Raw genomic sequence first — 18,424 nt, 5'->3', positions numbered from 1 at the left:
GGGGGTGCGTGTATGAGGAGGGGGTGCGTGTGTGTGGGGTGCGTTGTGAGGAGAGGTGCGAGTGTAAGGAGGGGTGCGTGTGTGAGGGGGTGCGTGTGTGAGGGGGTGTGAGTGAGGAGGGGCTGCGTGTGTGAGGGGGCTGCGTGTGTGGGGGTGCATGTGTGGGGAGGGGTGAGTGTGTGAGGAGGGGGTGCGTGTGTGTGGGTGTGCGTGTGAGAGAGGGTGGGCATGTGAGTGGAGGGGTGCATGAGGCAGCAGGTATGTGAGGGGAGGAGTACCACTGGTGAGAGCGTGAGGGGGCACATGCGCGTGTGTGTATGTTAATGAAGGGGAGGAGACTGTCACCTGGGGGAGATGGAGAGAGGGGTCAGGCTGGACCTGGGAGCTGCCCTGAGTGGAGGTGGACCAGAGGAGGGGGAAGGAGAGTGCTGAGAGTGGAGGTGATCTGAGGACCTGGGAGGAAAGAGGATGCAAAGAACTGGAGGAAAGGGCTGGGAGCAGTGCAGGTAGGGGTGGAGGAGACAAGGCTGAGAGCAAAGAAAGGGAATCTGCCTGCTGAAGAGCAGGGCAGAGGACAGACACTTGTGGCCAAGGGACCTCTTCGAATCTGAAGTGCGATGCGATAGAATCGCCTCAGGAATGGAGACTAAGGGAGATGTAAAGAGATTGGGGTATGAAGAGTACAGCCCCTGGAAATTGTGTTGAGAGAAAGTGTCCTAAGACTAGGTGATTGAATTATTTGAAGTACACAAAAACGTGGGGCTTAGAGAGACACCTTCTAGAAGGGGGATAGTTAAAGGAAAAGGGATTTTGAGGCAAGTGAAATAATTTAGGTGAATGGTAATTGGTCTCAGAAATGAGGGTGTTTGAGTCAAGAATTGTTGGAGAAAAGGATTTTGGAGAGGAGGGAGAAGTTCCTTGGTTTAGAGGAGGTGTTCGTACACCTTCCTGGGGTGAGTTGGGTCTGTATATGTTGCAGGATTGATGACCAGGCAAGGACTGGGAATTTTATCTTCCAACCAGAAAGAGTGGAAAAAATTTATCTCTTTCTCTTCTCTTGTTTTCAGCAACCTGTTACTGCAAGGACTTGAGATCTGTAGATCCATGAATTTAGGTATATTCCTCTTATCATATCTTTTTTTCTTGCCGTTTTTTTAGAGTGTGAACATGGCTACGCTTCAGCGTTCCCCTCCATGCCGAGCCCCCGGCTGCAGCATTCAAAGCCCCCACGGAGGTTGAGCCGGGCACAGAAACACAGCAGCGGGAGCAGCAACACCAGCACTGCCAACAGGTAGCAAGCTGGGGAGGTTTAGAAAGGGCAGCTGGAGGGAGGGAGCACATACTCAGGCAGAAGTGCTGGCCCAACTGACCTCAGTTCTCCAATACTGAGTCTAGAGCAACACTGAACAGCCAAATGGAAACAGCCTTTCCCACCATCCCTCGGGATTTGGCCCTTTTAAAATAATAAAGTCTCGGAATCATAACCTACCTTTGTGTAGAAGGGAAGAAATAGAATCTGGAAAGACAACCAAAGAAGTTCTTGCTGGGGATTATTAAGTGGAGATGTCTGTGACTGAGAGCGATAGTAAGTTCAGAGACCTGGCAGCATGTGTCCATGCATGCAGCCCCATGCTAAATGCAATCTTGGGCCAGCTTTAAACTTGGACGATCCAAAAATTTTTTAAAATCAGAAATAGCTCAGGCAGGATATAAAACAGAATCAAGAGTTTTGTCAAAGGAATAAAAATATTTAGGTAGAGTAGGAAGTTAGTGGGCACAGTCTATTTTTTTTTTGTTTAAGGATGATAAGATTGAATTGGGAACTTTTAAAAAAAAAAAAAAAAAAAAAAAAAAAAGGAAAAGAAAGAAGGTGCTTATTCTTCAGTCAAAACAGAAACTTAGAAAATGCTTACTTGGCTGTACTCAGACATAGTTGACATATTGTTTTTGAAAATTTTTGGTAGTGTCTGGCTGTCTCTTCAGTGTTTTTGTTCTAGAGGGTCAGTGAATTCTAAAGATTCATCTCATATGAAGTTTTCAAAAATCCAGTCTTAAAAGAAAGTCAAAATCAACAGATGCTTGCCTTTTCCATTGATAAAAGGAATTAAATGAGATCTTTTTTTCCAAAGTTTGGTCTAGAGAATGTAAGCATTCATTTTGGAGGGACACAGAGCAATCTCTGGGTAACTAAGTTTGCCTGAAGACTTTGGAGAGCTCCAGACAGGAAACTGGGTAACACTTGGGGAGGCGGATTGGGGAGGGAGCAGGAGTAGGGGCTCTAACTCATTGATGCAGAAAACTTGAGGTTCCTGTATGTAACAGAGCTCAAAATGTTGAATCTTCCCACTCTGGATTACTGAGGCACATCACTAGGATTCACTCTTGTTTCTTTGACTTATCTTTAAAGCTGTGTTGCCTTTACGGCTTCTTTTCTTCATTAAGACTATTCTGTGTATTTTAAACAATTTAAAATTATAACAATAATTGGCCATAAGTGTAATATGCTGTATTTATGTTTATGTGTGGATCTAGAGGGTTTGTTGTGGTATGGTAGGTTTGGGATGAAAATACGTAGTATGATATGCAGCATTAAACAAAAAGCACACATAAATTTTCTTGCCCCTCACAGTTTCTCTGGTTAAGGTATCATCAATTAAAACCTGTATTCAGGAATTTATGAGTTTTCCAATCCATGTGTAGATTAAAAAAAAAATTGTTTTAAACTTCGAGACATGGGAGAAATACCAGGTAGGAAACCAAACGTGGATTCTGCCATGCTGCAAGTATTTATTGTTTCCTACTTTCTAGAAATCAAGTATATGATCTCATTACATTTTTTCTCTGTCCTTTACTGTCGTCATAGTAAATTGAGGGATGAACTACATACTCACCAAGGTCCCGCCTTCCCCTGAAGTTCTGTGACACTGATTTATTGACAGTTTTAGAGATCAGTTACTGTATTGGTTATTCAGTACACCACCCCATCATTGCAAATGTGACATTTTTACTAACAACTCAAGGATTATAGAGGTATAAATAAGATGTGTATTTCTAGATTTTACAGGTCATGTTATGTTACAGGTCATTAATGTCTTTGTCATCTGTTGACTTATACTTTGCTTAGCTTGGGGTTTTGACTAAGTGATGTTTCTCTTTCATGCTAGTGTTCTTGTCAGGATTCTAGTATTGTGTGTGGGACCACATTACTAATTACTGTGTATTTTAGCACAGCATGTCAGAAAATTTATAACACTACAAGTATGCCATGTTGTTCTTAGTACCCAAGGGAAAATAATTACATGTACATTGGACCACCTAAGACTAAGTAAAGTAATTTTTCATGGGAATATAAATAGTAAGAAAGAAAGAAAAAGAGAGAGAGAAAGAAAAAGAGATTTTAGGATATATTATCTCAAGGTCCACCCATGTGTGGGATTTAGGGGGGCCCTTTAGATGAGAACTAGTATGTTAAAGTGAAACACTAGAAATTATTTCTCCTTACCATTTAAGATTTCTGCTTCATGGAGTAGGGAACCAGGGATCAAATTCTAATACTGGGGTACTTGGGAGATAGTGTTGTTGTTTCATTTGTAAGGGAGCACTGTAGACTCCCTGTTAACTTTAAGCCTATTACTGGATTTAATAAAGATTTTATTATACTGGTTGCATAAAGCAGAAAGAAAGAAAACTTGTAAAAATTTTCACTTATTAGTCATCTGAAACAAGGAAAGGAGTAGAGTTGATGAGTATATGCGTCTTATTTTCCTGATCAAAAAGCTACCTATATGGAAGTTGCTGTTCTTATGCGTCTTGAACATTGATCTCTTCTATGTCATAAAGTGGCATTTGTTCCCTGACATTGTAGCATCCTTAAGATATAATGTTGGTTGACTTTTTCTCCCCTAATATTCTCAGCTATAATATGATATTCCTGATATAAAATGTTACTTTATAAGTTTATACTGAGAGTTGGCTCATAATATTATAAATTCCTATTCCTCCTTTCTCCCAAGCCTTCAAACCTTACTTTCATAGAAGTAAAAAGGAGAGAAAATGAGTGATGTAATGTGAACCTTGAAAATCCCAGTAATTTTATCATTTGGGATCCTTTTAACAATTAGGAGGTGGGATCTGTAATACATAATTATTTTTTAAATTCATGGTTGACTTTAGTCTTGGTTCATGGCCTTCTGGCACACTTCCAAAAATCACCCTTGCTAAGATGTTACTGCTGTTAGAGAACTGGCTGCAATTGATATCTGGCTTATTGAGTAATATAAGATAAGTTCAAATTCCCAGCTTCTTTACTGTTTGGTCTCACAACTGAAAAATATTAAGATCTGTCATCTTTAAAACTCTACTGGCACTACTCTACATGGCTTCAGCGTAACACTGATTTCCTCCTAAATATCTCTTGAACCTGCCTTTTCTCTTAGCTTCCCTCCTAATCCAAGATACTATCACTCCTCACCTGGACAGCTGTCGTGACCTCCTAACTGGTATCCCTGCAACCACTCTTGTCCCAAATACAATTCTGATGAATTATATTGGCTAGCCTTCCTTCAGTTGCTTCAATATACCATGTTTCCTCCTACCTCAGGGTCTTTGCACATACTCTGTTCTCTTCTGAGAATCATTTTTCTTCCCCATATTATCTCTATCTAATTACACTCTTACTTCAGCTCAATAATAACTTCTTCAGGGAAGCCTTTTCCACATCTGCCAAACTAGAGCAGGTGTTCACATACCTCATGGCATCCCTACTTTTCCTTCACTGTTTATCACAGTCTGTAGAAATACAGTTATCTGATTGATAAATTCATGTCTCATTTTTTGGACTAAAAACTCCATGAAGGCAAGGATTGAATCTCTTCTGCTTAAAGATTTATCCCCAGTACCCTTCACAGTGCTCTGTACACAGTAGATGTTTTTGAAGAATGGAAGGTTTTCAAACTCCCAAGTAGTCTGTCCTAAATTGGAACTGAGTTTTTCTTTTGTGCCAGGTATTATATTAGACTCTGTAAGTAGAAATAATGGAAGAATGTGCAACTCCTGCTTTGGCAAACTCTGATTACTTTGTGTTCTGAAGGATATTAATGATAAGACATCTGGAAAGGAAAACAATATATAGTATTTGAAGAATAAAAATCTTCAGATTGCCAGTTCTTTTAAACAAGTATGTTATAGTAGACTACAGAATGCTACAATTAATTTTAAAGACTACTATTGTCATCCTGTGTCATGAGAATTCAGTGATATCAGAACTCATATATGCAAAGAACCATGTCTGTCAAATATTGGCAGTAAATATTCGTATGAGCTTGTAACACGCATATAGTAATTGTATTATTTTAAGGTGATCTACAAAGTAGTAAGTACAGGCATACCTCATTTTCTTGCACTTCCCTCTGTTGTGCGTCACAGACATTGTGTTTTTTACAATTGAAGGTTTGTGGCAACCCTGAATTGTCAAGTGATGGTAAGCATTTTTAAACAATAAAATGTTTTTGAATTGAGGTATGTACTTTTTTTTTTAGACATAATTCTATTACACATTTAATAGACTATAGTAGGGACTTCCCTCGTGGTCCAGTGGTAAAGAATCCGCCTTCCAATGCAGGGGACACGGGTTCGATCCCTGGTTGGGGAACTAAGATCCCACATGCCGTGGAGCAACTAAGCCCACGTTCCACAACTACTGACCTTGCGTGCTTCCACTAGAGAGCCTGCATGCTGCAAACTACAGAGCCCATGCACCTTGGAGCCCGAGCGCCACAACTAGAGAGAGAGAAAAAAAAAAACAAAAAAACAGCACGTTACAACTAGAGAGAAGCCCGCATGCTGAAACGATAGATCTCTCATGCCTCAACAAAGATCTGGTGTGTGGCAACTAAGACCCAATGCAGCCAAAAAAAAAAAAAAAGAAAGAAAAGACTATAGTATAATGTAAACATAACTTTTATGTGCACTGAGAAACCAGAAAATTTGTATGACTCACTTTATTGAGATATTCGCTTTATTGCAGTAGTCTGGAACCAAACCCATGATGTCTCCGAGGTATACCTATACCAATTTACGGTTGAATTTAAAGTTGATGAAAAATGTCTTACATTTTTCAGCTGCAGTATTTCAGTACTATGTGCTAAGATTGACGACATAAAAAACAAAACAAAACAACTTTCCTTTTGCTTGTAAGGCTTTAGTTTAACTTTTCTTAAACTACAGAATGATGAAATGTTTTAGTCTTATTTTAGAGGGAATGATGTTATATTTTCAGCTTTATATCCTTTTTGTCTGTCTTCTTCATGGATTATTAGGGGTTTTTTTGTTTTGTTTTGCAGGAGCGGGGTGAATTCTTTTTCTAGTATAGTTGTAGAGGTCTTTTTCCCCCCTAGTGGAAGTAATTTGAGCTATATCTTCGGTTTTTATTCTTAAACATGTACTTATTTGTTCACAGAATAATAGAATGAAGCCTTATTTTTATTTTTGTGAAATTTCTTATTAGTCTGTATTTTTCAATTTTTCTATATTAAATAACTAGTTGCTGAGTCTTTGTCCAGTAGAGGACTCCCAAAGTTTCAGGACAAAAGTGGAAATTAGTAGCAGTTAAACTCTTAATGATATTAGTGTTGTTCTTCAAGTACTTTCCAAACATTGAGTGATGTGATCTGATGTGTTCTGTGATATTCTGTCTTTCACTAAAACCAAGTTTAAATGAAAAATTCTCAAGAATTATTTATATACCTCAACAAACTCAGATTTTCCATTAAATGCTTCATTGAAGCATAAGTTTGCTGTTGTTGGATTTCTTAAGAATATATCCCCCTGTGGAAGTATCATTTGAAGGAGACTTGCATGATCATGGCTTGTAAGTTGGTAGGACAACTCCTTTTGTTCCTATTTGATGAGAGGCCTTTCGCCAGAATATTTATGTGATACTGTAATATAGGTCACAAATCATAGAAAGGGAATTCAGGATTTCATCTGGTACAGCTCTCTGCTTTATGAAGGTAAGATATTATCATATATTTTATGGTTAAAGCTCATGTGGCCTAGAGATGCTTAAGGGATTTTTGTCCAAGCCTTATAGCTGTAAGTGATGGTTAAGTTTAATATCAGGCCAGATTTTAAGCAGTATATGCATAATTCTAACCAGGCAGGAATGTTAACCTGAAGAAAGCTTTCTCTTCTAGTTTGTTCCTTACAAATTAAACAGCATTGCCTCCTTTTGGATATATTGTAGCATGATTCTTTGTCACTTCTTAAGTGAAGACAGTTTCCCCAATACTAATCTAATCAAAGAGGTTTTCTGGTGTGGTTTGACAAAATATGTATCCAGATCTCATTTCTGTTCAATAGTGCTAATGTAATTTAAGTATGCATATTGTTTTAGATTGTTTTTATTTTCATTTTGGCTTCTGACATTTTAAAACACTGGCAGACTTTTCTTCCCCGTGTGTGTGTGTGTGTGTGTGTGTGTGTGTGTGTGTGTGTGTACATATATGTATACAATCTTCATTATCATCTAACACATGTTCTCAAGTAAACATATAAATATATTATTTCAAACTATGATGAGCTTAATAGAGAAAAATAGAGGATCCTGTGAAGGCCATAATAGAGGACCTGATCAAATTTGAAAGATGAAAGAAGGCATCTCAGGGTTGTGAACCTTTGCAATCCTTCTTTCACTTATCCTGAACATTTTTTCAAGTTCATACACGTCTGTTAAGTCATTTTTAATTACAGCATGATATTCTACTTCATGTGTGTACCAGAATTTGTTAGGCCAACCATCTGTTAATGACGTTTTTTAAATTATTTATTTATTTGGCTGCACTGGGTCTTAGTTGTGGCACGTGGGCTCTTTCGTTGTGGTGGGCGCACTCTTTGTTGCGGCACACAGGCTTCTCTCTAGTTGTGGCCCGTGGGCTCCAGAGTGTGCGGGCTCAGTAGTTGTGGCACACAGGCTTGGTTGCCCTGTGGCATGTGGGATCTTAGTTCCCCGACTAGGGATCGAATCCCTGTTCCCTGCATTGGAGGGCAGATTCTTAACCACTGGACCATCAGGGAAGTCCCTGTTAATGACATTTAAAATGTTAATTTTACATTACTTTTTCATGCCATGCAGGGCTACTGTGAACATCTTTGTACAAATACTTTTGTGCATTTGTCCACCTAGATCCTTAGGATAAACATGAAGAATTAGAATTGTTGGATCAAAGGGTAGAATCCATCTTCAGTAACACCTTGCATTTAATATGCTACTTGTGTGCAAAGCCCTTTAACATACATTATTATTTCTTTTGAATTTCAGAACATTTCTGTGAGGTGAAGTGGAATTTATTTATTTTTTTGATAAGGAAACTGGACTGGTATGCACAGTACAACTAGAAGATGAGAGAAATCCCTGCAATTTGTTTCTCTGGAATCAGCAAACAGTCCTTAGTAATAATCTACTTAAAAACTAAGACTCAGTGACTATAACCTGAAATTTATGTGTTTTACTGTTCTCCTTTTCTGCTCTGGGAAATGCCTGAAACGTGTGGTCTGCACCTGCTGTTTTAATGCCTTATCACCAGAGCTCTTTTTTACCCTTTGCAATTTGCTTCCTTATTTGCTAGCTATTGAAACTGCTCTCTTAAAATAATTTGTAATCAAATTTATTGAACTTACACTATATATATAGAACTATTGCTGTACATGCTTCCCTACCATAGAGGAGCTTGTGGTATATTTGGAAAGATAGTGTATATAGTAAAAATGATAAATAATACAAGTCAGCAAGATGTTATAGACAGGGCCATTTTTATTTATGTTGGATGATGGTACAGAGAGTAAATAGCTTAAATTTGTAGAAAAAGGTTATTATGGAAATGCTATAGATTCACAATATATACTTGTTCATTGATTAAATTTAATGTGCATTCAAGGAGACATAGGGATTCCACAACATAGTATTAGAGAGAAATTCCTTATGTTTTAAGTAATGAATTTCTTATAAGAGAAAATATTTATTTAGTAGATAATTTTGTTATTAATGTTACTGCATACATTTCAGGGGAAAGTGTTATGGATTTTATTTTTATTTAGTTTTATGACATTGGATAAAAGGGTTTCCATGTGGTATTTATTTCCTTGTCTTTGTTTATCATGGGAAATATTTTTGCTAGTCTTTTGAGAACACTATGTAAATACCATTTGTGGAGGCCACATGACAAGAGCTTTGAAACCATTTGAAATGAGCATTTTTAAATTATAGAAGAATATAATTTTAGTCTTTAGTCAGTCATGTATTTTGATAAACAACTGATTTTCCTTTACTCTTATTTTGATTAATTAGACGGGGCAATTTAGGATTCTTTTTGAGGAACTATAAAGAACCTTTCCTCTCGTGTAATAAAAGAGACTAGAGAGTAAAATATGGTAAGTTTGCCTTGGTATTAGAAGTAAATTTTTAGGTTTTTAATTTCGATCACCATAGTCCTGTGTGATAGTATATATCTTCTATAGGAACAACAGAACAAAAGTGATCTTTAGTCTCTACAAAAACTCTGGATAATGTATTGTCATTAATACTTCGTCTGTTGGATTTTTTTTGTAGTCTTTGTTGGTAACAGTAAATGCACATGAGTTACAATTTAAAATTTAGATTTCTAGGCCTGGCTCTTAAGGTTTGGTGTACTTACTTTTATCATTTTAACATGTTACCCAATCAGTTGTCCTTTGGAAGGCAGGTTACATTCCTGGAAATAGCACTATTAGTCAAAAAGAAGTATTTGAATCTCATTTTTGTATAGAATCATTGTTTATTGCTGGGTGGGGGTGGGTTACCAAAAGCTCAGAGTCTAATATTTTAATGGAATTTATCACAAACACCATATTTAATCCACTGACTGTTTAAAGAAACAAAACGATTTATTTGTATAAAATTTAAACATGCTTATGTAGAAATTAGTTTAAAAGAATTACATAGTGGTTATCTAACATTGTAAGAATATAGTGCCATAGTGTATGGTATATAGTTGCAATTTTCTTAGTAAGTCCTGCGTTATTTTTGCTATTTTTGTTATTTTTACTTTTTGCAAAAATTGGATGATGGAATGTGAGCCACATGAGGGAAGAGACTTTGAAATTTTAGAGTACTTATATTCCCAGTGTAGGCACTCAGTAAATCCTTGCTAAGTAAATGAATGGCTGAATACTCTGAGCATGATTATGTAGACCTGAAGGTACTTTTTTTTTTTAAAGAAGATGTTGGGGGTAGGAGTTTATTAATTAATTAATTTATTTTTGTTCTGTTGGGTCTTCGTTTCTGTGCGAGGGCTTTCTCTAGTTGTGGCAAGCGGGGGCCGCTCTTCATCGCGGAGCGCGGGCCTCTCACTATCGCGGCCTCTCATTTTGCAGAGCACAGGCTCCAGACGCACAGGCTCAGTAGTTGTGGCTCACGGGCCTAGTTGCTCCGCGGCATGTGCGATCCTCCCAGACCAGGGCTTGAACCCGTGTCCCCTGCATTAGCAGGCAGATTCTCAACCACTGCGCCACCAGGGAAGCCCTGAAGGTACTTTTTAATGAAATGTTGGTATAATTTTGAGAAGACTTTTAGAGAAACTTAGGCTTAATTGATTGTTTTGTACAAAACTGATCTAGGGATGTTTAATATCTTTATTTTCATCATCAGATTATTTGTAGCAGGTAAACTCATTGTTTTTGTTTTGTTTTGTTTTAACATTTGAAGTTAAGACCCATATCATCAGAAATAGCTGAGTAACATGTTTCTTTTATTCTTTTAACAAACATTTTAAGTATCAGTAGGAATTTAATATTAATTTATTAAGTATCAGTATGTGCTTCATACTGTTGGCCACAAACGTGAAAAATCATTTTAGTGGTAAAGTGTAACAAGTGTGAGGCACTGTCCTGTAAGATGAAGGTCTCTTATTCTACAGGAATCCACAGGAAGACTTGAACATGCATGGTCATGGCATTATTCATAATCACCAAAAGCTGGAAGCAATTGAAATGTCCATCAGCTAGTGAATGGATAAACAAAATATAGTGTATTTACAATGGAATACTACCCAGCAATGAAAAAGAAAAAATACTCATACATATGACAAAATGGATGAACCACAAAAACCTTATGTAAACAAAGTCAGATACATAAGAGTACGTATTGCATAATTCCATTACATGAAATTTATATTTATAAGGCAAAACTATCGAGATAAAAAGCAGATCAGCAGTGGGTGAGGGGTCGGAGTGCAGATTGACTGCAAATGGACATGAGGGGACTTTTGGGGTGATAGAAGTATTCTAAAAGTGGAATGTGATAATGGTTACACAAATACGTAAATTTACAAAAGCTCATTGGATTGTACACTTAAAATAGGTGAATTTTATAGTATGTATCAATAAAACTTAAAAAAAGATTGCCTGTCTTATTTATTGCAGCAAGATAATGAACATATGACAAATAATAAAACAAACTAAAGGTAGAATGAATGAATGAATATTAAGCAATGTTTCCTTTATTTTTTTCTTACAGTTTTTTTGAGATATAATTGACATACAACGCTATATAAATTTAAGGTGTATAGCATAATGACTTACATACATCATGAAGTTATTATCACAGTAAGTTTAGGGAACATCTATCATCTCATACAGATACAAAAGAAAAAGAAAAAAAATTTTTTCCTTGTGATGAGAATTCTTAGTATTTACTGTCTTAACAACTTTCATGTATTACAAACAGCAGTGTTAATATATTAATCATGTTGTACATTACATCCCTGGTACTTTTTTATCTGATAACTGGAAATTTAAACATTTTGACTGCTTTCATCCAATTACCCCTCCCGTCACCCCCGGCCTCTGATAACCACAACAAATCTGATCTCTTTTTCTATGAGTTTGATTGTTTTTGTAGTATAACTGACCAACAACACTATGTTAGTTCCCAGTGTACAACATAGTGATTTGTTACTTCTATTCATTACAAAATGATCACCACAGCAATGATTCCTTTAAAACTTTAAATAAACCAATAAGGAGTAGGGAGTGTAGTCAGTTGGAAGAAGGCACCTCCACTCTCCTGCAGCAACCAGAACAAGGAAAATTCAGCTATCCTGCCAACCTCTCCTCCCTTACTCCCTTTGAGAATCACTTTTCTATGTGATATATTTCCCTTAGACAGGAGGATTCTTTGAAATAGATATATGTATAACATCTGTGTCTGCTTCTAGTACTATAGTGAGGAATGGAGTATAGTAACAATGAAAATTGGGATCTATGGGCTTTCTATTATGAGTAGTGCTATTAATTATGGTACCATTTGGGGTTTTTTTTCCTTCAACAAATAGCTACTGAATGTTTATTTCATGCCTGACTCCTTCCTGAAATACTGAATTACAATTTGGAAGTCCAGTGATTTAGGAAATCACTGATATTTTTTCCATTTTTAAAGATTTTTAGAATGTTGCTCTGTAATAGAATCAAATAATGAAGCAGTCTAGGTAAATAGTGGTTTGTCTTTTTAAATGCCTTGTTTTAACTTTTGCACATTTGTTTAAGAGCAGTCATTTTAATCTTGAAAATTCTCTGTAGTTCCCAATATTGCTTTTACCTAAGAAGTGACTATCTCACAAATATTGTGTAACTTCAGTATGTATTTAGATGCGTCTTAATTTCTGGCACTAAGATAAAAGTTGGTTCATACTAAATGGCTTACAAATTAAAATAACATTCCTCTGCCTCATCTATCCCCATCCAATTTCTGCTTCCTAGAGGCTACCACTTGCAGTAATTTAACAGTTTCTTCTACTGTTTGCTTTCATATTTCCAAATTAGGAACTTATCCTGCTTGATTGATATATCTTCTTTGGTGAAGGGTCTGTGTCTTTTGCTTTTTATTTTATTTAGTTGTTTTCTTATTGAGTTGTAAGAGTTCTTTGTAAATTCTGGATACAAGTTCTTTGTTACATATGTGGTTTACAAATGTTTTCTCCTCAGTGGTTTGCCTTTGTCATCTTCTTAACAGTGTCTTTTGAAAAACAAAAGTTTTAAATTTTGATGAAGTCCAGTTTACATGTTTATCTTTCATGGTTCATGCTTCTTTTTTTTTAAATTTTTAAATTTTATTTATTTTTTTATACAGCAGGTTCTTATCAGTTATCCATTTTATACATACTAGTGTATACATGTCAATCTCAATCTCCCAATTCATCCCACCACCACCATCCCCCATGCCACTTTCCCCACTTTGTGTCCATATGTTTGTTCTCTACATCTGTGTCTCTATTTCTGCCCTGAAAACAGGTTCGTCTGTACCATTTTTCTAGGTTCCACATATATGCATTAATATATGATATTTGTTTTTCTTCTTCTGACTTACTTCACTCTGTATGACAGTCTCTAGATCCATCCACGTCTCTACAAATGACCCAATTTCGTTCCTTTTTATGGCTGAGTAATATTCCATTGTGTATATATATATATATATATATATATATATATATATATACCACATCTTTATCCATTCATCTGTCAGTGGACATTTAGGTTGCTTCTATGACCTGGCTATTGTAAATACTGCTGCAGTGAACATTGGGGAGCATGTGTCTTTTTGAATTATGGTTTTCTCTAAGTATATGCCCAGTAGTGGGATTGCTGGGTCATATGGTAGTTATATTTTTAGTTTTTTGTTTGTTTGTTTGTTTGTTTGTTTGTTTTGCGGTACGCGGGCCTCTCACTGTTGTGGCCTCTCCCGTTGTGGAGCACAGGCTCCGGACACGCAGGCTCAGCGGCCATGGCTCACGGGCCCAGCCGCTCCGTGGCATGTGGGATCTTCCCGGACCGGGGCACGAACCCGTGTCCCCTGCATCAGCAGGCGGACTCTCAACCACTGCGCCACCAGGGAAGCCCTATTTTTAGTTTTTTAAGGAACCTCCATACTGTTCTCCATAGTGACTGTATCAATTTACATTCCCACCAGCAGTGCAAGAGGGTTCCCTTTTCTCCACATCCTCTCCAGCATTTGTTGTTTGTAGATTTTCTGATGATGCCCATTGTAACTGGTGTGAGGTGATACCTTATTGTAGTTTTGATTTGCATTTCTCTAATGATTAGTGATATTGAGCAGGTTTTCACATGCTTCTTGGCCATCTGTATGTCTTTGTAGAAATGTCTATTTAGGTCTTCTGCCTATTTTTGGATTGCGTTGTTTGTTTGTTTTTTAATATTGAGCTGCATGAGCCATTTGTATATTTTGGAGATTAATCCTTTGTCCGTTGATTCATTTGCAAATATTTTCTCCCATTCTGAGAGTTGTCTTTTCATCTTGTTTATAGTTTCCTTTGCTTTGCAAAAGCTTTTAGGTTTCACTAGGTCCAATTCGTTTATTTTTGTTTTTATTTCCATTACTCTAGGAGGTGGATCAAAAAAGATCTTGCTGTGATTTATGTCAAAGAGTGTTCTTCCTATGTTTTCCTCTAAGAGTTTTATAGTGTCCAGTCTTACGTGTAGGTGTCTAATCCATTTTGACTTTATTTTTGTGTATGGTGTTAGAGAGTGTTCTAATTTCATTCTTTTACATGTAGCTGTCCAGTTTTCCCAGCACCACTTATTGAAGATACTGCTTTTTCTCCACTGTATATCCTTGCCTCCTTTGTCATAGATTAGTTGACCATAGGTACGTGGGTTTATCTCTGGGCTTTCTATCCTGTTCCATTGATCTGTGTTTCTGTTTTTGTTCAAGTACCATATTGTCTTGATAACCATAGCTTTGTAGTATAGTCTGAAGTCAGGGAATCTGATTCCTCCAGCTCTGTTTTTTTCCCTCAAGACGGCTTTGGCTATTCGGGGTCTTTTATGTCTCCATACAAATTTTAAGATTTTTTTGTTCTAGTTCCGTAAAAAATGCCATTGGTAATTTCATAGGGATTGCATTGAATCTGTGGATTTCTTTGGGTAGTATAGTCATTTTCACAATATTGATTCTTCCAATCCAAGAACATGGTATATCTCTCCATCTGTTTGTATCATCTTTAATTTCTTTCATCAGTGTCTTAGCGTTTTCTGCATACAGGTCTTTTGTCTCCATAGGTAGTTTTATTCCTAGGTGGTTTTTCATTTTTCGGTACGCGGGCCTCTCACTGTTGTGGCCTCTCCCGTTGTGGAGCACAGGCTCCGGACGCACAGGCTCAGCGGCCGTGGCTCACGGGGCTAGCCGCTCTGCGGCATGTGGGATCTTCCCAGACCGGAGCATGAACCTGTGTCCCCTGCGTCGTCAGGTGGACTCTCAACCACTGCGCCACCAGTAAAGCCCATATTCCTAGGTATTTTATTCTTTTTGTTGCAGTGGTAAATGGGAGTGTTTCCTTAATTTCTCTTTCAGGTTTTTCATCATTAGTGTATAGGAATGCAAGAGATTTCTGTGCATTAATTTTGTATCCTGCAACTTTACCAAAGTCATTGATTAGCTCTAGTAGTTTTCTGGTGGCATCTTTAGGATTCTCTATGTATAGTATCATGTCATCTGCAAACAGTGACAGTTTTACTTCTTTTCCAATTTGTATTCCTTTTATTTATTTTTCTTCTCTGATTGCCATGGCTAGAACTTCCAAAACTATGTTGAATAATAGTGGTGAGAGTGGACATCCTTGTCTTGTTCCTGATCTTAGAGGAAATGCTTTCAGTTTTTCACCATTGAGAATGATGTTTGCTGTGAGTTTGTCATATATGGCCTTTATTATGTTGAGGTGGGTTCCCTGTATTCCCACTTTCTGCAGAGTTTTTTTTTATCATGAATCGGTGTTGAATTTTGTCTAAAGCTTTTTCTGAATCTATTGAGATGATCATATGGTTTTTCTTCTTCAATTTGTTAATATGGTGTATCACATTGATTGATTGGCATATATTGAAGAATCCTTACATCCCTGGATAAATCCCCCTTGATCATGGTGTATAATCCTTTTAATGTGTTGTTGGATTCTGTTTGCTAGTATTTTGTTGAGGATTTTTCCATCCATCTTCATCAGTGATATTGGTCTGTAATTTTCGTTTTTTGTAGTATTTTTGTCTGGTTATGGTATCAGGGTGATGGTGGCCTCATAGAATGAGTTGAGAGTGTTCCTTCCTCTGCAGTTTTTTGGAAGAGTTTGAGAAGCATGGGCGTTAGCTCTTCTCTGAATGTTTGATAGAATTCACCTGTGAAGCCATCTGGTCCAGGACCTTGTTTGTTGGAAGATTTTTAATCACAGTTTCAATTTCATTACTTGTGATTGGTCTGTTCATATTTTCTATTTCTTCCTGGTTCAGTCTTGGAAGGTTATACCTTCCTAAGAATTTGTCCATTTCTTCTAGGTTGTCCATTTTATTGGCATAGAGTTGCTTGTAGTAGTCTCTTAGGATGCTTTGTATTTTTGCAGTGTCTGTGGCAAATTCTCCTTTTTCATTTCTAATTTTATTGATTTGAGTCCTCTCCCTCCTTTTCTTGATGAGTCTGGCTAATGGTTTATCAATTTTGTTATCTTCTCAAAGAACCAGCTTTTAATTTTATTGATCTTTGCTATTGTTTTCTTTGTTTCTATTTCATTTATTTCTGCTCTGATCTTTATGATTTCTTTCCTTCTACTAACTTTGGATTTTGTTTGTTCTTCTGTCTCAAGTTTCTTTTTTTTTTTTTTTGCTGTACGCGGGCCTCTCACTGTTGTGGCCTCTCCCGTTGCAGAGCACAGGCTCCGGACGCGCAGGCTCAGCGGCCATGGCTCACGGGCCCAGCCGCTCCGCGGCCTGCGGGATCTTCCCGGCCCGGGGCACGAACCCGTATCCCCTGCATTGGCAGGCGGACTCTTAACCACTGCGCCACCAGGGAAGCCCTTTCTCAAGTTTCTTTAAGTGTAAGGTTAGATTGTTTATTTGAGATCTTTCTTGTTTCTTGACATTGGCTTGTATTGCTATAAACTTCCTTCTTAGAACTGATTTTGCTGCATCCCATCGGTTTTGGATCATCGTGTTTTCGATGTTAATTTGTTTCTAGGTGTTGTTTGATTTCCTCTTTGATTTCTTCAGTGATCTCTTGGTTATTTAGTAACGTATTGTTTAACCTCCATGTATTTTTTGTGTGTTTTTCCCATTTTTTTCCCTATAATTGATTTCTAATCTCATAGCATTATGGTCAGAAAAGATGCTTGATATGATTTCAGTTTTCATAAATTTACTGAGGCTTGATTTGTGACCCACGATGTGATCTATCCTGGAGAATGTTCCATGTGCACTTGAGAAGAAAGTGTTATCTGTTTTTGGGTGGAATGTCCTATAAATATCAATTAAATCTCTCTGGTCTGTTGTATCATTTAAAGCTTGTGTTTCTTTAGTAATTTTCTGTTTGGATGATCTCTCCATTGGTGTAAAGTGAGGTGTTAAAGTCCCCCACTATTATTGTGTTACTGTCGATTTCCTCTTTTATAGCTGTTAGCAGTTGCCTTATGTATTGAGGTGCTCCTATGTTGGGAGCATATATATTTATAATTGTTATATCTTCCTCTTGGATTAATCCCTTGATCATTATGTAGTATCCTTCCTTGTCTCTTGTAACTTTCTTTATTTTAAAATCTATTTTATCTGATATGAGTACTGCTACACCAGCTTTCTTTTGATTTCCATTTGCATGGAATATCTTTTTCCATCCCCTCACTTTCAGTCTGTATGTGTCCCTAGGTCTGAAGTGGGTCTCTTGTAGACAGCATATATATGGGTCTTGTTTTTGTATCCATTCAGCAAGCCTGTGTCTTTTGGTTGGAGCATGTAATCCGTTCACGTTTAAGGTAATTATCGATATGTATGTTCCTGTTACCATTTTATTAATTGTTTTGGGTTTATTTTTGTAGGTCGTTTTCTTCTCTTGTGTGTCCCACTTAGAGAAGTTCCTTTAGCATTTGTTGTAAAGCTGATTTTGGTGGTGCTGAATTCTCTTAGCTTTTGCTTGTCTGTAAAACTTTTGATTTCTCCCTCAAATGTGAATGAGACCCTTGCAGGGTAGAGTAATCTTGGTTGTAGGTTCTTCCCTTTCATCACTTTAAATATGTCATGCCACTCCCTTCTGGCTCATAGAGTTTCTGTTGAGAAATCAGCTGTTAACCTTATGGGAGTCCCCTTGTATGTTATTTGTCGTTTTTCCCTTGCTTCTTTCAATAATTTTTCTTTGTCTTTAATTTTTGCCAGTTTGATTACTGTGTATCTCGGTCTGTTTCTCCTTGGGTTTATCCTGTATGGGACTCTCTGCACTTCCTGGACTTGGGTGGCTATTTCCTTTCCCATGTTAGGGAAGTTTTTGACTATAATCTCTTCAAATATTTTCTCTGGTCCTTTCTCTCTCTCTTCTCCTTCTGGGACCCCGATAATGCGAGTGTTGTTATGTTTC

At 37.3% G+C, this 18,424-nt stretch overlaps 1 protein-coding gene across 4 annotated transcripts in view; it reads left to right on the top strand.

Moving 5' to 3' along the window:
• The window catches only part of MXI1 (MAX interactor 1, dimerization protein), a 100,540-nt gene that overhangs the window by 18,791 nt on the left and 63,325 nt on the right, over positions 1-18,424 (top strand). For all 4 annotated transcript variants that reach the window (XM_007446514.1, XM_007446513.1, XM_007446516.1 and 1 more), the window contains one exon: positions 1,159-1,291. In XM_007446514.1, coding sequence (XP_007446576.1) covers positions 1,159-1,291 — 133 coding nt within the window. The remainder of the gene's footprint in view (positions 1-1,158; positions 1,292-18,424) is intronic.

The sequence above is a fragment of the Lipotes vexillifer genome, unplaced genomic scaffold (assembly GCF_000442215.2).
Source record: "Lipotes vexillifer unplaced genomic scaffold, Lipotes_vexillifer_v1.1 scaffold1444, whole genome shotgun sequence".
Classification (NCBI taxonomy): Eukaryota; Metazoa; Chordata; class Mammalia; order Artiodactyla; family Lipotidae; genus Lipotes; species Lipotes vexillifer.
This window is presented reverse-complemented; position numbering and strand designations above follow the sequence as displayed.